Source organism: Lissotriton vulgaris, chromosome 7 (genome assembly GCF_964263255.1).
Source record: "Lissotriton vulgaris chromosome 7, aLisVul1.2, whole genome shotgun sequence".
NCBI classification, from domain to species: domain Eukaryota; kingdom Metazoa; phylum Chordata; class Amphibia; order Caudata; family Salamandridae; genus Lissotriton; species Lissotriton vulgaris.
This window is the reverse complement of record NC_141695.1, coordinates 468,106,128-468,130,884: the sequence shown is the minus strand read 5'-3', so window position 1 is coordinate 468,130,884 and position 24,757 is coordinate 468,106,128. Positions and strand designations below refer to the sequence as shown.

Genomic DNA, 24,757 nt, shown 5'->3' with positions numbered 1-24,757 from the left:
TAGTTTTTGATGCATTCCCATATTTACCAGAACTAGTAAACCTAGGAATTGGCCAAAAAGTTCCGCTTTCCCAGGAGAGAAATAAGAAGGAGAAATATCTATATTTCTCCTAGTTTCTTTTACTCATAAAAAGAGTACTATGCCTTCCAGGATTGCTTTCGTGCAGGAAGGGGCCCCTTCCTGCACAAAAACAATCCTGCACACAGCACTAGGCTGCTAGGCTGCCACAAAGGTGCCAGATCAGAGGAAAGGACAGGAATGCGCCATATAGCTTTAAATACAGCACATTCCTGCCCCTTCCCTCTCATGCAGTGCAGCGCAGCAAGTCAATGTGCTGCCCTTACTGCGTGACTTTCTCATAAAAGAGCCCCCACGTGTCTATGTTCTGCCGTCTCTGACTCCAGAACTACATGTGAATCATGTACAGGAGCTGAATCAGCAGCTGGCTCAAACTTATATACATGGAAGTACTGCTGTAGACAAGAAATGCTGGTCAACAACTGAAACAAGAAGACTTAGAAGTTGGAGGTAGAGTGCTCCTTCAACATTCAGGGCATTGTGGGGAAAAACAAATTACAGAATAAGCAGTTACATACATCATATATAGTAGAAAGGGAAATACGCGCTCTCCCTCTATACTGATTTCTACAGGAAAGTCATCAAAGACACGATAGAGCCCTGCTTAGGAATTATTTTCTTCACCTAATGCGTTGTGAAAGTTGTCTTTCTCAGCAGCAGGTAAGCTATGACTTTTTCTGATCTTTTTTGGTTGAAGACAACAGCTCATCATAACTGATAATCCTCTCTGCATGTGAACTATTATTGGTGAAACATGGCTTTTATCAGTGCAAAGACTGAATCGTCTGTCTTTTATTAAGGAAGACAATCTCATGGAAGTGTCTGGTCTCTGGTTCTGTCTCGCACTTCAATAGATTCCTGTCCTTCTCTTTCTTTTAGCTGAGAGCTCACTCCCTCCTAGCTCAGCTAGCGCCTTCAGTCCCTTGGCTGTAGGCATTGCCTTGACAACCAGTCACACACCCAAAGGGGCTTTTCTCAAAGGTCCTTTTAAATAAAAAAAATGCAACGCACTTTCTAAGCCATAAAATACTTATCCATTGGATTTAGTGCACCAACAGGTAGATTCATCAAGGTGAAATCGACTCGCAAAGGGCCAGATTCTGAGAATCTGGCCCTTTCCGAACGCTATTTTTGCATTTGGGATTCATCGTGCCAAATGCAAAAATCGCAATTCTAGAAATCGCTAAATTGTGATTAATTGCATTTAAGGAATCTCAATTGGAGATTCCTTAAATGCAATTCATGAACCATTTGAAAATTGCGAATTCGCAATCTGGGGCCGCTATTTACCGCGAAGTCTATCTACGTGGTAAATAGCAAAAACGTAGAAAAATGCACTTTAGTGCATTTTTCTAAGTTGTATGTTACATAACCACATGTCCTTTGGACATGTGTGTGCGCAACACCAGAGTACATTACCATTTCAGGGGTGCTACAGGGTGTCCTTTGGACACCCTGGCACTCTTGAAATTGCTTCCTTATTTGTGATTCGCTAATTGCGAATCGCAAATAAGGAATGACTCCCCATTCATTCCTATGGGCCATTAGGCCCATAGGAATGAATGGGAAAGCCATTCCTTATTTGCAATTAGCAATTAGCGAATCGCAAATAATGAAGCAGTAGAAATCGCATAAAATATTGCGATTTCTACATGCATCCCGTTTTGCGAGTCTTTAATAGCGAATCTTTAAAATTCGCTAATAAGGACTCGCAAAACGTTACTTTGATGAATCTGGGGGTAAGCCTTTCACGTACACATTTGTTAGCTATGCTGTTTACAATAACACACATATGCGTGTGCTCAAAGTAAATTACAGTGTCTTAAAAGATATTTTAGATATATTTAGAACATTTGAAAAATGTCAAAGTCGAATTAAATTTTTATGGTTCTGCATTTCTTGTAGCACCTCAGTAGTGCACAATACTGATTTTGGAAAAATGTACCAACGCATACCTTTATGGCTGCTACATACTTGTTCTCGGGTTTGTATTGCCCTGGCAACCAAAGAGAAACTCATCAAGCCATTGACTCTATCATGATGGTAGCCAAGGTCTACAAGCTCAGGGTTTACCAAAAAGCTGACAATGCCATATCCACATTGTTGATGAGTCCAATGCTTATGGCTAAAACATTGTTTGTTTTGTCCATTTTCAGCTCCCTCGCTCAGTGTGCAGTGAAAACTGCTCCCCTGGTCATAGGAGAGCTGCTCGACTTGGATACCCCTCTTGCTGCTTTGACTGCCTCCCATGTTCAGAGGGAGAGATCACTAATAACACTGGTATGCTTGAAACTCCAGGATGTTAAATTAACTTTATGGGCATATGTGCTGCAGGAACAGGCTCTACTTTAGAGTTAAATCTTTCTAGTGGAATTTTGAGGGTTGTGGATTTGTTATAAAAAGTCATCCTACTTTAGATGTGTGTTTTGTAACTGATCAAGTCATGGTCGGGCTGGTCAGCCTATGAACTACTCATGTTCCTACAGCACTGCCGGTCGGGCTGGTGCACATGCTCTACAGTGGGAGCAGAGTGGGGAGCTGGGACTGCAAATGGATTTTAGAATGCTAAATGACTACCATACCTAATTTATTCTCAGTATATGGACAAAGTTAGGGGTACATGGCAAAATAACTTCTTGTACGAGAACTGTGTGGAAACTAGTGTTTTTTCTACTCCTGGGGCAATGACGATTTTAAGAAATAGGTATTTAGGAAAAGGGTATGAAATGTATGCTTTTCTCGTTGGTATGCTATTGATTTGAAAGTGTCAAGTGCTTTAAATATTGTGTAGCAATATGGGTACTAGCAAGGCAATTTGTGTTTTATATATTTTTGTGAATGTTGATACGGTCATGCCATGAACTAATATAATCTGATGGATATTTCTATTGGTTGATGTTTGTTCCTGTAACTGTCAATCAATCAATTAAGCACAGGTTTGTAAAGCACAGCTACTCATCCGTGAGGATCTCAAGGCACTGAGTGGGGGACGGGAGGCTGCTGATCCGTCTGGGCACTGGGTCTCAGCCGAAGAGCCAGGTCTGTAGATCCTTTATGAATTGGGTCAGCGACGAGCATTGCTTGAGATGAAGAGGTTGGGTGTTCCAGGTCTTGGTGGCGAGGTAGGAGAAGGACCTTCCTCCGGTACTAGTCTTGTGGATCTGTGGATGGTAGCCAGGGCCAGTTGGGTGGAGCAGAGGTGCCTGGTGAAATGAGAAGCAGTGGTTCAGATATGCTGGTCCAGTGTCATGGAGGGCTTTGTAGGTGTGTGTGAGAAGCTTTTCACTGGGAGCCAGTGGAGTTCTCAAAGGTGTTCGGTGATGTGGCTGCGCGGGGGAGGTTGAGGACAAGTCTGGCTGCGGCATTTTGAAAGTTCTGTAGTTTCCTATCCTGATAGCATAAGTAATAGCCACAGTACACCATTTCCAGCATTGAGTAACCTCTTACCCCTAACACACAGTATGCAGAATTAACACTAGGAGGGACCCTGGGCTCTTTAAATATAAGTGTTCACCTAGACAGGCTTGCACATGAATGAAGAGCTCCGGCACATTGAAACAGTACTCTTGGTAGGGTGAAACTTTAAGCACCCCATTATCAACTGCGCCAATTCATGTTTCAGCAGAATCATATAAAACGTAACACCATGAACTACTTGAGTAGAACAATGGATAAGCCTTATCATGTGATGGGTGTATCATGACACGTGATTTTTAAAAAAAATTATTTTACAGAATTTTATATAGCCCGAACTTGACCCGAATTGGTTATCAGAGCGCTTTACATAGCACCAGTTGCATTACACGAGGACACATTCACTTTTGTTAGGCACGGGGAGATTACATTGTTAACTTGTTTGCCCAGAATCACAGGATGTTCAGTGTCATTGCTGAGACTCAAACCCAGTTCTTCAGATTCGAGGTTGACCGCCCTAGCCGTTAGGCCAACTCCTTGGCACCCTTGCATATAATGCCTTACCTTTGTATAGTGCTGTCAGAAATGGGGTTCTCTAGTTGGCAATGGTTTGAACCTTTGTCACTGATATTTTGATTGGCTATTAATTGCCACAGGAAAAGTGTAGGGTGACCTGGCACAATATTCGAAACTGGTGTTATTTGTCCTGACATTGAAACTGCTATTGCTGGGGCAGTCAAAATACCGACACATCTTGTCTTATAACAAATAAACATTTCCCTATCCTGGAGTCAGTGTTTTGTGTCAAGAACATAATTTTCTTGCACATGCATTATTTGCTGCTTTGGAGAAATAGTGCCCCTGTGCGCCATGCTAGGCTCCAAGGTACAGGATTATTTTATTACTTCAATTCAGAATGATTTTAGCAGGTGTTTTCGAAAACTTCACAGAATGTGCAGAGACAAGTTCTGTTTGGCTTCTTGTTCAACATATTTGCTTGGGCCGCGAATCATGCACCTTTCCTTCTAGTCCTGTGGACTGGAACCACCACCCCTGCTGCATTTACTTTCTTGGTGCGAATTTGATGTCACATCCATTTTTCTTGCCAAGTTTGTGTTTTATTGCCAGTCCATCATCAGAGCTATTTCAAAATGTAAGTGCATGCCTCTGAACAATCATTCCACCAACCCCATTGGAGGAGAGGCGCCATCCACTGACAACTGTATCTTTTTGTTCCCTCTAGCTACAAGTGTTCAATACTTTTACAACTATTATTATATCACATTAGGTGCCCCCTGAGGTTGTGAAGTTTAAAAACCGAAGATGAAGTAACTTACCACACAAGGCATCTGGTCAACGTCTGTGCATGTCACCAAATCAAAGCAGGTATGAAAAATATATGGATAGGCCACCTCACACACGTATGTTGGTGGCATGTTTCATTATTGGTGACCTATTAACACCAAGGTAGGTGAATGACCCATTGGCACACTCAACCGTTAGACAGGAGCTCTGATAAAGTGGACTGGATAAATTGCAGGGATACAGATTCTTTATACATAATTATCGCAGAGTGTACTGCGCAGGTTTCCCTTTTAATATTTGATACTTTGGATGTGAATCAAAATACAATTGTGTGGATTATGGATGATTCGCAATGGATCATCAATCTACTATCATTTAGCCAACAATTTTCAGGTTAACCGTTAATCCCATATGGATCACAGGCCTTTATCAGGACTTTACGAGGTTCGCATCGCTGCCTGCTTGACTCTCTTACCATGCATCACGCTAAGAAATGCAAGGAAAACATGAGAACTCAGAACACTTTTTATTATGTGTGGTTTTGCAGTGTGCACTATACACTGGGTGCACATTTTTGTGCCGGTTAATAGCTATCTTTTGCTTTTTTAATATGTTTCTGCAGGTAGTATGTGAAACAAAGTAGGTTAAATGTTTTTCTTGCATTTCTTAGAGTGCAACACATATTAAAAGGGATACCTGTGGGTACATAAATTAATGCTACCTTGACTTGGGTCACCCATGATGAAGCATGCCACAAAATTCTGTGGGTGACGTAACCTATTCATAGCTTTTTGATACCCGCTTTGATTTGGTGAAAAAGGTTTCTGACCATTGTTTTCAACTCAAGCATTTTTTGTTTGACATGTTTAGATAGGGAGGTCGAGCTGGATTTGTTTAATCTCTTACTTACCTGTGGTGAACACATCTGGTCAAAGCCTGCCTGCAGAATAATAGAGCTCATTCATAAAACCATTTACATGTGCAAGTTTCTTTTTTCAGGTATTCACAAGGGTTTCTGGCCCTTTTCCCTCTCTTGAAAATGTTTAAGGCCTACTCCTATTAAGGGCAGGAGTAAGTTCCCTACTAGGAAACGAAAGGAGAGAACATCCTTAAAATTGGTGGGTTGTAAATGAAGGTGTTATACCACAGAAGCTAGTACATTTGCACTGGTGCTCCAAATTGTAGGAAATTGGGTTATTATATGGCCGGGATGCCTATCACCCCCTCCCAACACAATCCCCAAGGATGGGAAGACGGACCCAGTTCTGAACTTTTGGAAGGCGGGAGGGAGTTACCCTCCCGGCCGTATTTATTAAAATATGAAACAAAATTAAAACATTAAAATAACAGTTTCATATCATGTACAATTTTCATTTATACATTTCACTGCAGTCACGTTTATTGGCTAACCTTAACAAATCTCTTATACAAAGGTTCTCCTAGCCGAGTCTAAACATCCTGCAAATGCATACTTTCTAAAAATTGTACATCCTAACATTACGGGCCAACGGCAAGGTCGTAACCGGTGTCAGATCCCTACTACCAGAACTCCCCCCTCACGGTGTGAGGGGCGGTCGCACAGAGGACTGTACCTCTGTGCCAACTTCCAATTTCCCTTGTCTTAGCGGGGGCCCCTTATTTAACTCGACGCCATCTTAGTGGTCGTCCGAGGACTCGTGTGAGGTGTCTAGAAGGTAGCGTGGACCCCCCTCCCACCCCACACTGTTCACCACATCCGCCGTCGCGGATATCCTGGCCCCGGGAAATTCCTAGGAGGGGCATCGAGCCGCCTCCTCCCCTGGGAGGGGCCTATGACTGCCTTCCCTTCGGCGACCCCATACTTAGTGGGTGCCGCCTCCCCTTGTGAGGGGCCAATGGCCGCCTCCCCCCGGGCGCTCCCATCCATAATGGGTGGCGCCCCCTCTAGGGATCTTGAAATTACTGCTCACCGATCATGACCTTACCGCCACAGGCCGGATAGTTGACCGGCTATCCGGACCCCCCACACTCCTACTAAAGGTCATGACTATACAAACCCCGTAACCATGCTATGAAGTCTCCTATGAGTAAGACATTCCCCTCCCGGGACAAATGAACCCCGTCTTCGAGATACATGTTATCCCCCCGGATACATCCATGCGGAATACAGTGCAACTGTCCTGAACGAAACAATCTACCCAGCTTGTTATTAACTTTCTTTACTGAATGATTCAAAGCTGACACAGAGAGGGCCCCCCGCCACACCTTCCTTGGAATCATGTGTGACCATGCTATCGTGCACCCCGGAATCCTCTTTGCCAACCAGCTAACAGTGGATAGAACCCGCTCGAGGAGTACTCACCAACCGAGCGCCACCAAGTCATTGCCCCCCAGATGCACTATGATTATAGACGGCGGTGACCTTGTCCGCCCTAACAGTTCCTCGACAAAACACTGAAACCGGTCAATACAGAGCCCGCCCCTTCCATGGAAGGTCACCCTGTACCCGTATTCCCCAGCTGCGTGAATCATGTCACCTGCTTTGAATACGTCCGCGGCACGCCTCACGTATGAGTGGCCCACGACCCACACCACTCTTTCCTCGGCCGGTGATCTTTGACCGCTGGTTCCCAGGTGTCGGGTCGACTGCACAGTCCGCCCCGCCTCGCAAGCTCGCGAAACTGTAAACCAAACAAAAGACAAGAAGCGTGAGTGCATGACATTAGCTTCACAACATGTGCAACCGCACATACCTTTTATAACAGTTCGAGGACCATCGTCCCAATTGTTTCACCATTTCCACACTTTGACCCCTGGCTGTAGCTTCTGTAGCAGCCCCTATCCTGAAGGAATGGGTCCCAAAATCGCTCGGGTCCAAGCCCGCTGCCGCGATTGCCAAAGTTAACACCCGCTGAAACTGAAACCTTGTCAGTGGGGTGGCGTCAGTGTGTCTCAGCAAGCTTCCCCCCCATGCTACCGCCCTTTGCGCCAGGTATTCCTCAACGCACTGCACCGGGCACATGGGGGACCCTCGCATGCGCTGGACCACAATACTGTCCCCCATCGCACCCTGGTCGGTTTTAGACCTGGCTATTGTGATTACCATTGAATCACCCTTGATCTGAACGTGTTCCCGACATAGACCTCCCCCCACATCCTTCTTGTTTCTTGCCACCAGCTCGCTCACCCGCATAGCCCCATGGAATGCTAATGCGAAAGCGGCCCGGAACAGCACTACTTCGGACTGGGAGGAACATGTCGCGGGGAGCACTGACATCAACAGGGACAATCTTTCTAACCCAATCGGGCGCCTCTCGTCTACTCTATGACCCTCGAGGCGTTGCCACCCTCGTAGTGCCTTCTTAACCAAAAAGGACGATGTAGGGTCCTTGATGCCGTAAGCCTGCGCCATGAATGCAATGGCGGCCCGGTGCCTATTGGCCGTCGCTGCTGATCGGCCTGCCTTGTGGAGTGCTACTAAAAACCTCAGTACATACTCCTCCTGTCCCCACTTATCCCCTCCTGCTGGACCCAAACATGCACAATAGGAACGAAACGCTCCTTCGTACGCCTTCCATGTCCTGGGGGCTAAGCTGGCTCCCACGAGGTCCTGTAATCCGGGGCACCGAGTGACCAGAGAGCCTCGGGAAATGGTGCCGCCACTAGATCCGCAGAAGGTAGATAACCCCTGAAGGCCTGCATGTGGGAACGAGAGAGTGCATCAGCCGCCTGGTTCAGTACACCCGGCACATGCCTTGCCCTAAACTGAACGTTCAGTCTCATGCACAGTAGTACAATTTCCTTTAACAATCTCAGAATCAACTTGCAGCGCGCTGCCTGGTTATTTATGCATTCAACCACGGTCATGTTATCGGACCAAAATACCACAGAGCGATCACGGAAATTGTCCGGCCATGCCTTCAGGGCCACAAAAATGGGGAACAATTCAAGAAACCCAATGTTACCTGTTAGCCCACTGGTGTGCCACCACGCCGGCCATGTTTGCGCCGACCATCGATTACCAAAGATGGCGCCAAATCCCACACTCCCTGCCGAGTCGGTCCACAAACCCAGCTCGTCCGAGGATGCTGGTGGTTTGCTCCATGCCACTCGACCGTTGAAATCCGCCAGAAATGCCAACCATATGCGCATATCCTGGCGAACCTCTGCAGACAGTCTTGTGCGGTGGTGTCCTTCTTTGAGACCGACCATGGCTTGTGCAATAGAGCGGGAAAAGGGGCGGGCCATTGGCATCACTCTGAGGGCAAAGTTAAGCTGGCCCACCGCTTTCTGCAACTGATGGAGAGTTACCTTCTCCTTGCTAATGCACAATTCTAGCGAGGCCCTAAATTTCACAACTTTGTCCCTGGGCAAACGGAAGCATCCCTCCACTGAATCGAGCTCGATTCCAAGAAACTCGAGTGAAGTAGATGGCCCCACAGTTTTCCCTTATGCCAATGGCACGCCGAATCGTTTCATGAGGTTGCAGAATTCCTGTAAAGCCTGTGCAGATTCCCTGTCCCCGGCTGGCCCCAAGAACAAAAAATCATCTAGGTAGTGCATAACCTGCGTATAGCCCGTAGCTCTGGTGAACGCCCATTGCAGAAAACAGCTGAATTTCTCAAAATAAGCACAAGAGATGGAGCAGCCCATTGGCATACATCTGTCCATGTAATAGCGTCCTTGAAACAAAAAACCTAACAGACGCTGATCTTGAGGATGTACCGGGAGCAACCGGAATGCTGACTCAATATCTGATTTAGCCATCAGCGCTCCGGGCCCCAGGCGATTCAACATGGCGACGGCCTCATCAAAGGATGCGTATCGCACCGAACAGACTCCAGGATCAATCGCATCGTTTACCGAAAGACCCCTAGGAGCCGACAAGTTATGAATTAACCGAAACTCACCTGGGTCCTTCTTGGGGACTACTCCCAACGGTGAACAAATGAAATTAGGAACAGGCGGGTGCCTATATGGGCCGGCGACCCGGCCCCGGGCAACTTCCTTCGCAATCTTGTTTTCTACCACCATCGGGTGCTGCTGAACGGACAGTTGATTTCTGCACAGTGAGTCCCCCCGAAAATCCCCTGCCGGGATGTGGAAGCCATACGAAAAGCCGTCTCGTAACACCCCAGCGGAGACATGATCAGGGAATTCGTTTAGCCAGGGGATCATTGCCATGATATCTACGGGGGTAGGTAGTGGTACCCCTTGGCCGATATTAGACCTGTTTGGTACCTCCTCTACCCCCGGTATCCCCATTCTTGGCTCTGTACGAACTCTCCGGGTGTGAAGAATGTCCGCAACCTGCACACTCATGCCTGAACTTACATGTCCCATGTGGCCTCGTGCACTTGCCTCTGTTAAAATTCCAGCAAACCCCTTTTCTACCCCCATTCCCACCACTCCTGGGTTGGTGATCACCTGCGGGGATTGCTCGAAAGGGCGCCGCCGATTGATGGCGGGAAGGCGCCAACCCATACTCGCCAAGCGCGGACGACTTCGTCGTGCCCGGCAAGAGCTGCTTCTGCCAAGAGACGGAGTCGAGACAGTCCCACGTCAGAGACGAATCGTGCTCCTTGGCCTTACGAAACTTACTATCATAACCCCTCCATAGATCGCCCTCATATGTTTCATAGAAATCCATTATACGTGTCTGATAACAGGCTAATTCAGTCATAATCTCTGGCTTACGTTCACCCATAATAGCAGTAAACATCCCAAAGGCCTTGGCCCAATTCGAGATCGTCTCATCCACCCTGAAGCCCGCCATTTTTGCGCGCCACACACTCGGATGCAACAAATCCTTCTGAGCCTTAACATACTCAATCTCGTGATGATCAGTCAGGAGCGAAAACATATTGACATATTTATCAGCCCAAATCATCTCTTTCGTGGCCAGAGGAATATGCTGAACTACTTTCTCCCTCCTCGAGGGCAAAGACCCCCCATTTGCCATTGGCAATGGCTGCTTACCAGACTCCATAGCCGGTCCTGCTGATTTTCCACCGCCAGCCGCTGGTTCTTCCGAGGGAATCTGTGAGGGGACAAGAGGGACATTCGCCTTCGCAGCATCTCGCGATTGCCGCAACTGCTTCATTAGCAACCTAGCCTCTTTGGCCGTGTCTCCGGGCGCCGCTGCACCCTCGGTATTCTTTCCAAGCCATGCGGCCAACTGGGCGGCCAACTCAGGAGGCATTTCCTCCTCGCTGGTGGGCGTAACTACTACCGGAATCGGCTGGCCCGCATCCGGGATCGGTACAGGTACCGGGGCCTCGACTGGACTAACCGGGCTTACCGGGGGTGACTCGGGAACTGGGGACTCCCCCCCTGCCGCCCTATTCCTGGCCCTTTTACCTCTCCCTGCGGGGACTACTCCCGGCAATGCTGGTCCGATGACCTTCTTCGGTCTGCCCGTATTATTCATTGCCGCCATTTGCTTTTTCATGTCCGCCATGTCTTTCATCAGCATGCAGAGCATCTGCTCCGTCCCTGCCTTCTTTCCGACCTTCTTGCCAGGCATCGTTGTCAGAGACTCGACCCTCGCTGCTTAGCTGCTCGACGAGGTCCTGGATCCGGTGGTCCGCCGATGCTGGGAGGGAAGGCACCTGGAAGAGAAACACAAAAATTACAAGTTCTCAAAATTGCTCCTTGTTCCGTCTAGGGCTCACGTGCAACGAGAGAGTGCAGCTTCCAAGCACAGGAACAAGAGGATGCTTCTCTGGATTGTTGCTCCTTTTATTCCTCTTCGGGAGGGCGTGTACCCTCCTCTGGTACGCCTACGGGGCGTGACCAACGGTGTAGGTGTCTAGGACAACCCCTTCTTGGGCGGGAAAAGGCGCGCCCCGGCTACGCCGCTTCGGGCACACCAGCCGAGACACGACCCCGCCCAAAATGGTTTCCCGGGGGGATCCGGGCACCCTGCCATACGTTCGGGGGGACCGAGTGGTCGCCCCTTTCCAGTTGAGGGGGTGACTAACCACCATAAGTAATAATCCCAATCCTTTTAAAGGTGAACCCATAAAGTCACTAAATTAACTTAAGCTCAACCTCTGGTAGCTATGGCACAGAGCAGGCTTAATTTAGGGCAATGTAAAAAGTATTTATAAAATATCAGAACAGTAATAAAGTCAAAACACAAAATAATAAAAATCCCAAATCGATTTTAAATAAAATAAAATAAATGAAACGAAATTGACAATAATCCAATAAGGGTAACTGTAGGTATGAATTGTAAAGCTTAAAATAAAAATAGCACCAAAATGTTAAGCGCCACCCTCATTTAGCTGTTCGAAGTAGACCAGAACCCAGGTGCAATTTGGGGTATACCATGATGGAGTGTGGGTCAGATACAGAAATCAAGTTCAACCCTGGGGACTTTGTCTCAAAAATGTAAAATCTTCTGCGGGCAGTGCAGCACACTGTAGACTAAGAGGGCTCCACAGCATCAGAGAGCCATTGGATTCGGTCCTGGAGAGGCTGTTGGTTTTGGTGGAAAAAGCTTTGAGAGGGAGAAATTCTAATTACATGCCCAGGGAAATCCTCTTGCCAACTGGATAATTTTGGCGCCATCGCCCATTCAAGATTTCTACATTCACACACAGTCACTTCTTTGAAGCTCGGAATCCTTCAGTGGTGGAGGGGGATTAGGCTGCTGGTTGTACAGAAGAGGGCTCCAAAAGGTACAATACTTTCTACGCGAGGTATTCTGAATCATATTTGCTGTGTTGAGACGCACTGTACGGGAAGAGCCTGAATCTACTGCCACACACATTAGGCAGATAGGCTTGGAATGTTGGTCCCAGTCCTCGAGGTATTGAAGTTCAAAAGGTTTCTGTAGGAAATTAGGTTACTGGTTGAGGGGGTAATACACTACCCAAGTAGCAGCAACAAGTTTGGGCACAGTGAAGTCACAATGAAACCCCAAATTAACCTCTGTTTAACCCTCAGGTTGCTTTGCACAAAGCAGTCATGCTTAGCTTAGAGCAGGGCAACTGGAATTATGCAGCAGAGTTGAATAAATTACGCAGCAGGACAAAGCAAATTATGCTGAGTAATGCGGCACACTGTTCGGCACAGTGTCTGGGTTTAGGTTGTACCTCATTAACAACAGTAGCAGGCAAAGCTAGCAATAAGCAATAGAAAGGTGACCAGTCTACTTTTGCAAATGGCGTTCCACAGCATTTTCAGTAACCTTGGAACCATTTGAGCTAAAGAAAAATCTGCAGATTAAGCAGCAGATGATGGATTATATGGCAAATGCAGCAGGTCCATAATTATGCGGACACACAATCGCATAATTCCAGTGGCCCTGACTTCAATGCAATGTGTGAAATATTTATGCAGCACTTCATACAGTAATGAAGTGAAAACACAAGATGAACCCCACACCAATTTAGAAAAACAGAGTAATAATAAATACATTTGTCAGACCAAAATTACAAGCAGTTGAACCGTAAATAAGCAGCGTTAAAGATTTAAGTGAAAATTGTACCTAGAAGCACAACACACCAACTGTGGTTATGTGGTCATGAGGGACTGCAACAAAGTCACACGTTCAGGCTGACCATGATGGAGCATTGCCGGATACGAGGACCAAGTTAGGCCAACTGAACAAAGTACCTTAAATACTTCTTGCAGGGCATTGCGAGATCCCGTGTTGAGGATGTGTTGCGCAGCAGTATCTTAGAGGAAGCTGTGGGGCTGTAATGTGGAAACCTGCCTCGTCGTTGTGATGCTGTCAATAAGGGGCTTGTCCTGTGAAGGCCTGCATCAAGGATGTGTCACTCAGCAGCAGTTCAGAGGAAGCTGTGGGCTGCAATCCGATGGACTGCATTGGGGATGCATTGCTTTGTGATGGTTCCGAAGTGGCTGCGAGGAGATGCTCCTTCCTGCTTCAGTTCTGCTCTCAGGACCACAACTGGGCTGGTAGGGCACCTTCAGGCCCACTTCCAGGGGTCCAGGACTGGAGTGGCACCACTTGGGGGGCAATACAATACTCACCGCAAATATAGTCCAGGTGCTGGGTTCTTGCAGAGAAGCACCGCAGTCCTTCTGAGTCTTCCACAGGTCCAGAGGTTAAATGGATAGTTGGGTCTGAGCGATAAATACATTGAAAAAAAAGGAGGAGTCCCCTGCATCAGATTGGCTTTCAGGTGCATTATTTATACCTGGTGCCCCATTTGAAGTAGGAGAAGTTTCTGGAGGGTTCCACCTCCAGAGGTGTTCAGAATTGCTTGCCTCCCTGGCCTGGCCCAGCTTGTCTCGGGTCACGAAATGCTAGTGTCAAAATCCTTTATGAGTGTGCTGGGCAGGGAAAATGTGATGTGCAAGTATGGTAGGTGACAGCTCCTCCCCCTCATTCAGTCAGAGATGGCCTAATCTGCCAACTCTTATTCTCAATTTGTCTTCCTGCCTGAGAACAATACACGAAGACCAACTGCCAGCCTAGTCATGTGACCCAAGATACAGGCTGTAACCCCCAAAAGGTGGGAACAAGAAAATTCAAACTTTCTAAAACTGCCATTTTCGGAATTGTTACTTAAAATCATTCCTACGTGCTATCAATTAAAATGTAATTGCTTGTTTTTCAGGAGTGGTATGGAGAGTCTAGCCAGACACAGCCAAGCGCTTTAGGACCTCAGTAACAGCACATGGGGGTTAGAACTCACTCCAGTGTAGGACAGCAACAGGTTTGTGTTCTAAAGAGTGTTCCAGGGGAAGCCACATTGATGCCTGGCACTAGCATATGGGTTGAATGACTCATTGACCCTACTTAACGAATTGGGTAAATGTTCCCAGGGACAACCGTATCCACTTTTGCAGCAGTTCCTGTCTGCTTCACAACAAACAATCCCACAGTGCCTCTCATACCTAAAATCCAATATGGTGAAACCCTTGTCTCCTTTTGCAGAGCCTGTGTGCCCACCCATAGGGGTAGCCAGAGCAAGGAGCAGCCCCTCCTCTGTGGTCAATCCGAACCAGTCCTGGGGACAGCTCTTTTCCCACTGAGTTTTGTATCTGGCTGACTAGTGAACTAATGGAAGGGGCTGCCCGGGTATCCAAAGAGGTCTCTTTTTTTAAGTTTGAGTTTATTGAAGAGTAAAGAAAACAAGCAGGAATGGAAACAGGAGTGAAAAAAACAGACAATAGGATAAATCATCAAATTATACAATAATGGGAAAATGATGATATTGTAAATACTAAATACAAATAAGTAAGAGATGAATGTATCCAAAATCATAAATGTGGAACGACAGAGCCAGCATAATAAACTACAAAAACAGAATATATTAAACAGTATGGGAGAAATAACAATAAACAACAGTAGCAATTGATATTGAGAAAAAGGGGCAATGGGAGAATTACGGTGGTTTGTGTACTTCAACAGAATTAACATCACGGGTAGCAACTGATGGGGCAGATGAAGAGAGATAATTTACTAAAGGGAGCCACAGGAGGTCTCTTTTAAGTGCTAGGGAAACGGGGGAGACATAATTAGTGTCTAGTCGGTGATGGAAACACACCACATTCCACCACGAACGGAAAGAAACATTAGTGGCTTGATTCCAATTAGAGGAATTTGATGGAAGGCAATAGCGATCAAACGATCAATGAGTAGATAATGTTGGGGAGATTGGGGAGAGCAGGGGATAGAGAACCTAAAAGGATGTGGGTGAGGGAAAAAGGAATCTGAAACTGAAAGATTTTTTGGAGTTGAAGCCAAACTAATTTCCAAAATTGGAGGATAGGAGGGTAATCAAATAGCATATGTTTCAAATCTGCAGAAAGACAGGGGCATGACCAGCAGGTGGAGGGGGTGTCTGAGGAGAAAGTCGATAAAACCAAAGGAGTAAAAAGAATACGGTTATAAATAAAATACAGAGTTTGGGTAGTATTGGCAGCTTTAGAGGTCTTATGAATTTTGGACCAAATTTTGTCCCAAAAGACAGTTGACCATTCTAGTGAAAGGTCACGTTCCCAGGCTAATTAAATTTTAGTTTTGCATCTGACTGTATCGGAGCAAAAAGAATTATAAAAAAGTGATGCGGAAGGAGAGGAATCTATTGCCAAAGATATGGAACGACAAGCGACGGGAATGGCATTAGAGGTTTGTAAGGATTTAAGGTATAACAAGAGAATAGGAAGTAGCGTGTTGTATTGTGAGCGAGAACTGGGGGGTAAGGAGAATTGGGACTGAAGATCTAAGAAAGAAAGGAGAAGATTATGAGAAAGAAGTTGAGAGATCCATCACAGACCATGGGAGTGCCAAGTTTCTGGGGCAGCTCAGTAATAAGTGGTCCTGGGACCACATCCCCAGTACCCATCAGCATTGATAGAGTTCCCAGAGTGCCATAAGCACCACTGCACACTGTAACTATAACTAATGCTCATGTGGTCAAAGCAACATTGAACCCCTCTATTACCTTCCTTACCTGTGTATAGAGAGGTGGAGACCCCCCCACAGCCAGGAAGCAGAGGCAGGAGAGAAAAGAATGGCTGGCACCCACATTGGCCGATGGAGTTGGCTGAGCATGAGAGAGTAGGTTGTGGTTGAGGGGGCCTTGAGGCTCGCTCACTACCTCTACTCTGAAATCTGCCAGGCCCCCATGAATAAAAAATAAAGAACAAAAGAAAAAGGATTGGCAAACACAACCGCTAATAAAATAATCATAGCTCGAGCCAGGTAGCGCTTTATAATGCTCTGTGGGGCTTATTCTGCCTATGGAATTGTGATACTGGTGTCCCCAGGATGGCAGAGGCATCACCAAAAATTAAAGGAGAGCTGTGTGGAGATGCAGCTCACACGGAAGAAATGAATAAACTGACTCTATTTCTAGTCAGGAAATGCATGACCTCCAGACTGTGTAACTTTTATTTTAACCATTTCTAAGGCTGTAACTTTCTGTTTACAGCCTGTGAGTGCAGGGACTCCTGGTGGTTGACTTATGGCTGCAGTGTATGTGGTCTAAATGGGTATAAGAAAGACTCAGACACAGTTTAAGTTGATTGTAAGTGCTTTATTTAAAGTATATTGCTAACAGTGATTTTTGATAAACATTGCAATAGTTTCTTGAGAATAAGGATTGTATTTAAACACGGATCCTGATTTTGTGATATGATGGTGATTTGTCAACATATGATCATTGGCCTTATAATGTGATAACCCCATGACAAAGGCAATAGGCTTCCTTTACTTTTAATGTGGTAATCCTGTGACAAAGCCATTAGGTAAATAGGCTTTCCCTATATATTAAAACAGTGGTCTCTTGACAAAGCTAATAGGATTACCATATGAATTTATGTGGTGACTCCATGACAAAGTCAATAGGCCTGCTTTATTCGAAAGTGATATCCCACATATAATGGTAATCTATCTGGTATATGTGGGGTAGGGGGTTCTGTGATTTTGGGGGTTATGAACATTAGCGGGTCAAATGTGATTTTTAGAATGTCACCAAAGGAATTACAATCTACTTGATGTATATATTTGTAAATGAATGCATAGTACTTTATAATGTGCGTGCAATCAATGTACTTTTCTTTTTTCAAATAAAGATCACTGATTTGACAACCATTTATTGAGTGTTGTTAATGCTTGCCAGTGAATGGCGATTGCTAGCCCTAACTACCCTCCCCCAAATAGGTCTTGCTTCGCTCCCCTGAGAGAGTCAAGTGCCCCTTTTTTTATAACATTTTTTATTTTCAATTAACAAAAGAAAAACAAGAAGGAAAAAACCATCAGAACTGAAGAAAGAAAAATAGATATTAGTAATGCCAGCATAAAAAGACTTTGTCTACCACAATTAACCCTTCATGCTGTGAATGAATTACATCCATTGAAGTTTGGACCAGATCTTAACCACTTTTATAACTCATCTGGGTCCATATCTTTAGCTATTGCCATTGCGCACTCATACGTTTGTCGAAGTAATGACCAACATTCAGCAACTCTAGTGGTATTATATCCACCCATGACCTTGCAATGCTTAAGCGCACGCTAAATGTGATGATTGGTGTCAGGGATTTAAGACTATGATTGTCCCCACCCTGTAGGCCAATTAATATCTCTTTGTTATTTAGGCTAAAGGTTTTTTAGTGCTGGACAATCAATAAACATATGTACAATATCTGCAGCATAAAGATTACATATTTGGCAATATACACAAGATGAGTTCATAGAGGATGTCCATTTGGAAATACTGTAGAGTGTATAATAAAGCATATATACTGTTTTAAATTATTGCATTTTGTGATTCACAGAAATTATTGCCTGATCAAGTGTTTCCTGTGCCTTTTGTATTTCTGATCCTGTTATTGTAGTTGCTAATCATTGGCTCCATGTTGCCGCTATCTGCGCGCTATCATCTTTAAAAAAGGCAACATAAGCTCCCGATAAAATGTACCTATGCCGCATTTTGAAGATTGATAGAGTAATGTAAAAACTTCTGAGATCTCTTGGTAGTGGTTAAATTCGCATTTGTGGATGAGATAGTCCCTGACCTGGAGATATTTTTAAAATGATCTTTGCGGTAGACCAAATGTTTCCTGTAGTGCAGCAAAGATCGTACTCCCTGATTACCAAATAAATGGCCCAGATTTTATAGTCCCCTATCTCCCCAGGCTTGCCCCACATTGTCATAAAAGATATTGGGGAAAAGTGGATTACCCCATAATGGAGTGAGCGCATGTATAGTTGGCAGAGAAAACCTAGTACATATTACACGCCAAACTTGAACCACATTCCACATCACCTTAAATCTTACCCTTTTGAAATAATTAGGGTCTGTAAGCTTACGTATTGCATATCTGATATCTGGTCCTAATGCTAATTGATAGCCAACTTTGCACTTCCTCAAGTTATCCCCATTCAATAAGCCCTGAATTCGACCTATGAATGCAGCCCAAAAATAAAATGTGAAATCTGTCAGTTTGAGTCCTCCCTGCTCATATGGCAATTTCAGGCAATTGCCAATTTGCCTTTCCTATAATGCCATAAAAAAAACTCCCTAAAACTCCTTCAAGTCGCCTAAAAGACATATCCGGGGTCAAATGTACCACCGTTTGCGCATGCAAAAACAGCATGGGCCATGTACAAAGCCTATTTTGGTTTTCCGACTCGCAATTAGGAAGGTGAGTTTCCTTCCCTTCCTAATAGTGAGCACAAGCCCATGTATGAATGTTTTGCAACTGCAATTGTTGTTGCAAAACACTGGCAAATTTCAAAAGGGAAGGGGTCCCCTTGGGAAAATATTTTTTAAGGACTGGCAGTGTTCCCATTTTTTCTTTTTTAAATGCATCTCGTTTTCCTTTAAGGCATGATATACTAGCCTCATGCAGTGCAGTATGTTAGTTTTTGTATGCAAAAAGATGAAACTGAAAGCCAAAGCACCAAAACCCCACCTCCCTCTTTGTCCCAATATGCATAATAAATGTATCTTGCCATGTGTACAAACACAGCACCTGCTGCTCCAAAGGTACAACTGAAAGGTCAGAACAATCCAACACACATGTGGAGTGCACTGCAATATCAAAGCTCAATGTATGTATCAGTCCAATTAGTTATATGCGTTCCAAAAATCTTTATGTTTCTTTGATGACAACACTGGAGAGCCAACGTGTTTCATTCCCACGGTGAACTTCATCAGGGCCAAGTTTCTTGGTGATAAAAAACATGAAAGGAGAGCATATAGATCTTGTTTCTTTTTTCTTATGCCTCCTCTTTGTCGCATTAAGAGATATATATTTCCAAGTAGTATCAAGGGTCCTAATAGAATCAATCTGAGCTCCATTTTATAATGCAGTGGCATGATCACCAGGAAAGGGCTTGGTGAATTTTTCAGAAGGACACACTCTTTTTGTTAGGGGTGGGCAGCACTTGCTGAGTTTTACTCTTTGGAATTCCGTGGAAATACATAAAAATCCCTGTGCTTAATTTGTCCTGGTGCTTAGCACCAGCACTTATTTCTAAGGGCTGGGTCAAAACTCTAATTGAATCCACATGCAATATGAATACTAATTAGATGCGCGCTGCTCAGTGTAGGTGCCACTGTTGCTGGTTTTTAACTTTTTCTGAACTGCAGCCGTGGGCCTCACACAATAAAACTTTATTTAGCATAATAAGCAATTTGAATGCTTTGTAGACAGATATAACATTGAACACTAGTACACAGCTGATGGCAGAAAAACAAGACTATCTGAACGTGAAACGAGACACAACATTGCTTCGAGTGGCACATTCAGGTAATCTTGGTTTTCTGTAATCAGCTTTGTGCCAATGTTCAGTGTTATATTTGTCTACAAAGCATTCTTGGAGCCACCCAGGAGGGCAGGGGGGGGGGAGGAAACAACCACAGACAAGTATTAAAGTGTGACAAAGGCTGCTTTATTGGAAGCAGGTTCATCCTAAATAAACAAACCTTGACCTGTGCCGAACAAAACTACACCTCACTAAATATGCAGTACCTAACCAACCCACCCACCCCCTCCCCTAAATTATTGTACCCCCATTTTACATAACACAACACAACACACCCACAACATAACCACAACATATGGCCTGCAACATGCCTCCTTACCGCAATAAACATTCCTTGACCTCTGCAATCCCCACCCCTTGTCAAACAAACCCAGGCATCCTACCCTTAGCCCCCTTTATCTGTAGGAAAGTGCCAACCTCTTGTATTGCACCCCTGCACCTGCTCCAGCGACACAAGAACTCCACAACCTCGAAACCAGATGCACCGTGCTCCCAAGAAAACTCCTCTGGGGAACAAACCCCCCCTTTCACCCCCAAGCCTGACCCATGCATGACCCAGATGTAGAACCCCCCCCCAGGAAAGGGATACTGAAAAGACCCTGCTCCCCCAGAACCAGACACCCCCACCACCAACACAGGGAGGGAGGGTGGGCAAAAACGCGCGCCAAGGCCCCCTCTGACTGCTGGGTTACTGCCACGAAAATGGTGGTCAGTAACCCCGAAATGGCCAGTCATAAAGCCACCAGCCCAACCAGCCCAAGCTCCCAGCCCAAAAGGAGCCCAACCGCCCAACGCCAGCCCAAGGAGCCCAATCCCGGAACCCTGTGGTCTTCTAAACCCCCCCTCCCTCCTTGCCCCAATGACCCCCGGGGCGGCAGGCCTCCCGCTGGTCGGCCGTCCCCCCCAAAATCCCATTGGGGCCCACCCAGGAGGGTAGGGGGGAGGAAACGACCACAGACAAGTATTAAAGTGTGACAAAGGCCGCTTTATTGAAAGCAGGTGCATCCTAAATAAAGAAACCTTGGTCTGTGCCAAACAAAACTACACCTCACTAAATATGCAGTACCTAACCACGCCCCCACCCCCTCCCCTAAATGATTTTCCCCCCATTTTACATAACACAACACACCCACAACATAACCACAACATACCGCCTGCAACATGCCTCCTTACCTCAATAAACATTCCTTGACCACTGCAATCCCCACCCCTTGTCAAACAAGCCCAGGCCTCCTACCCTTAGCCCCCTTTATCTGTAGGAAGGCGCCACTCAAAAGCCACTTAGTGACTTTCGACCCCCCTAGTAAATCCCCCCTTTAGATACCTTGCACCCCCAAAGCTACATCCAGGGCCTATTTCATCTGGACACTATACAGTTCCATCCCGTAACGTGACAAGTGAACCCCGTCCTCTCTGAAAATTAAACAGCCCTGTACCACAGTTCCGGATGCGCCATGCGCCCTATCCCTTCCTTCGCACAAAACTCCTTCATCTCTGGTGATTTCCCTCCTTGCCCTGTCCATAACCCAGACCAGATCACATGACCTCCTACCCATGTCTTCCGAATTTTCCAACCAGTCCTGTTTCACTTGTTTCACCAGGGCCAGACCCCCTCACAACACCAAATCATTTTCCCCCACATGAATGAGCACCACATCCGGACACACCCCCCCTCACCACATTGTTCAACATATGCATCAATTTGTGCCAACGCATCCCCCCTTTGCCCCGCCAATGACATCTAACCAATTTGTCGTCCAGCTCCAAATTCAAGTTCTGATGCCTGTCCCACTCAGCCCTCTCTGCTCTCTTAACAAATGAATGCCCAACACCGCCGTAGCCGGACCCGCCACAGCACCTGCAAAGACACACATGTAAGAGAGCGGAAAAAACATCCATGTCATAGCATCCCACCCACCCACTGCGACCGACACATGGTGTGTAGCAATCCGACTTCCACCTCCCCAGCCGTTCGATGTCCTCCGCCCCCAAGCCCTTATTCTAAAGGAATACGTCCCAAAGTCTAGGGGTCCTCACCCATCCACCGCAGGGCGTGCCGCAGGACCCACCGCACCTAACCCGCCGTCACTCGTCCGTCCTCACCGCGCATGACGCCACCACCACCAACTCCCCGCAATCGCCACCTTCGACAGACCCTTATCCCTCAACACCAGCATGACGCACCACCTGCTCCTCCCGCTGCCATCAGTCCCTTTGCCTTACCACTCCAGACCGCCAAAACTCATCCCAAGCCTTTACATACACCTCCCGCGTGGATGCTGCCACCGACGACCACGCCCGTTGAAAGACCCTGCATCTCTCACCGACCACAGCTCCCTCGGAACCGGCGTTTTGGTCTCCTCCACTTCCGCGGCTAGCCCACGGAAACTATGCCACTGTGACGAAACAAAGCATCCGCAATGTCCTTGTCCACCCCCGGAACATGTCTGGCCTGAAATAAGATGTCCTGCTCTAGGCAGCGAAGGACGAACACTCTCATCCATGTTTGCACCTGCGTGTCCCGGGCCGGCTGTCAGCTCACCACTTGCACCACAGACATGGTATCTACTCGGAACAAGACCCGCTTATGGGCCAGCTCCCCAGCCCAAACCGACACCGCCCCCAACCACGGGAACAATTCGAAAACGGCGATGATGCGTCCCCCCCCACCTGCCACTGCGGCGGCCACTGCTCTGCGCACCAGCGACCCGCCCAGTACAAACCGAAACCACCAACACCCGCCGTGTCGGATACACCGTGACGTCCCACTCCCAGTCCTCCAGGGGCACCCCCTTGAATCGCCCCCCAAAAGCCAGCCACGTTCCCAAATCACGTGCTGATGCGGCAACACCAAACCTGACCGCGCCAAACCCAAACGACGACAAAACGTCCACCCCGCGCACACCACCCGACCCGCAAAATTCTAGTGACCCACAACACCTGCTCTTCCCGCACCGTCACCTTCCATCTCCCAAACCTGCTGCTCATCAACACCAACCTTTTCGCCTGTTCGTCTTCCGGTAGGCATGCTTCTATGGCTGCCGAGTCGAGCTCTATGCCTAAAAATTACAGCACCCTACTGGGACCGTGCGTCTTCTCTGGCGCCAGGGGAACTCCCAGGTAACCCATTATGTCCTGGAAATTGCCCAGCTGTTGCTGACAATCCATCGAACTGGGCCGTCCCACCAGAAAGAAATCATCCAAATAGTGCGTGTGCGCCAGGGGCCTGTGCGCCAGGAAAAAGCCCACTGCAGGAAGGAGCTGAAACGCTCAAACAATGCGCATGAAATCGAGCACCCCATTGGCAGCGCCTCGTCCACAAAAATTGCTCACATCAAATTGAATTCCCTACCACTGGTGACCCTCCGGGTGCCCCGGGAGCAACCTGAACGCCGATTTAAATTCACACTTCGCCATCAGAGCCCCCCGCCCCACCGCTGCCACAATCTTCCGCGCCACATCATCCGACAAGCCCGACACTGACACGAGATCCGCCGATCTGAAATCGTTCGCCGACGCCCCCTCCGGCCACGACAAGTGCGGTATGAGCCTGAAATGACCCGACTCCTATTTGGAGACCCCCCCAATCGGGGAGATAACCAGGTTCGGCGACGGCGGCTCCGCGAACGGGCCCACCATCTAGCCCTCCTTCACCTTCTTAACAACTTCTCCCTCACCCCCCTTTCCGCGCATTCACCGACTTCAAGCTGTCCGCCCAGCGGGCAACCCGTGGCCCCTCGTACCCCAGTTGGACACCCTCACTGAAGCCCCGTTGCAACACAACCGCATCATCCACCCGCGGAGAGGCCGCCCGCAGCGCCTCCCGCCGGTCCCGCCTAACCGGCGAAAAAGCCTTTTCACACAGGTCCTGCCCCCTTCTGCCTCCCCCCTGCCTCCTCCGAGTTCCCCCACTTGGTTGTCTGCTGACGCGTGCTGTTGTGCACCTGCTGCGTGCTGCTGCCCCGACAGACCTCCGACTCCCCAGCAACGCACCACTGGGTGCCGTCTGCCGCACTTCAAACATTCGTGCCGAAAACGGCACCCTTGCCGACCCCATGCCCCCTTGTTGAAATCCCAAAATGCTCCGACCGAGCTCTGTCCTGCACTCTCTCCCTGCCCCACTCCCCCGCGGGTGGGGCGAGCTGAAAAGGGGGGTGGCACGAGGGGCAAACCGCTCGCTGTATACACCGTGCGACCAAACTTCGCCCCTCCCATCATCTGCTGATACAAGTCAGAGTCAAGCTCACCCCACTTTACATCCGGGTCCGCCGCCATCCGTGACCGAAACTCCTCATCATAATGTGACCAGGCCTACCTGCCATACGTCACTTGCGCCCTCCGAATCACGTCCATATATTTAAACAACGCTACCGCCGTGTCCGGGTACTTCTTGCAGTATACGCTAGCGTATATGAGAAATGCCGCCGACCAATTGTCAATCGTCAGCGGCACCTTGGGGCGCCTGGCCAACTCCTTAGACCCTTCCTTGGCCGTCAGCTCCCTGTGCAGGAGCTTTAACATCTCCACATACTCCCCCTTCCATATCTTCTCCTTCCTTGCCAATGAGAGGTGGGCCCCCAGCGGTTTCGTCACCCCCATGTAGCGGACGAGCGCAGCGGGCGCGACGATTGCGCGCCGAAGGCGTGCATAAGGCAAGCTCGTCTGCGCACGTTGGCGCCGAGTTCGGGCCCAGGGCCACCCCCCCTATATTGCAAGCTT

The 24,757-nt window shown here is 47.4% G+C and overlaps 1 protein-coding gene across 1 annotated transcript in view; it reads left to right on the top strand.

Annotated features, from left to right (window-relative positions):
* The window catches only part of LOC147701884 (vomeronasal type-2 receptor 26-like), a 63,644-nt gene that overhangs the window by 5,134 nt on the left and 33,753 nt on the right, over positions 1-24,757 (top strand). The window contains exon 4 of the mRNA XM_086929382.1: positions 19,923-20,022. Within this exon, the coding sequence (XP_086785508.1) occupies positions 19,923-20,022 (100 nt within the window). The remainder of the gene's footprint in view (positions 1-19,922; positions 20,023-24,757) is intronic.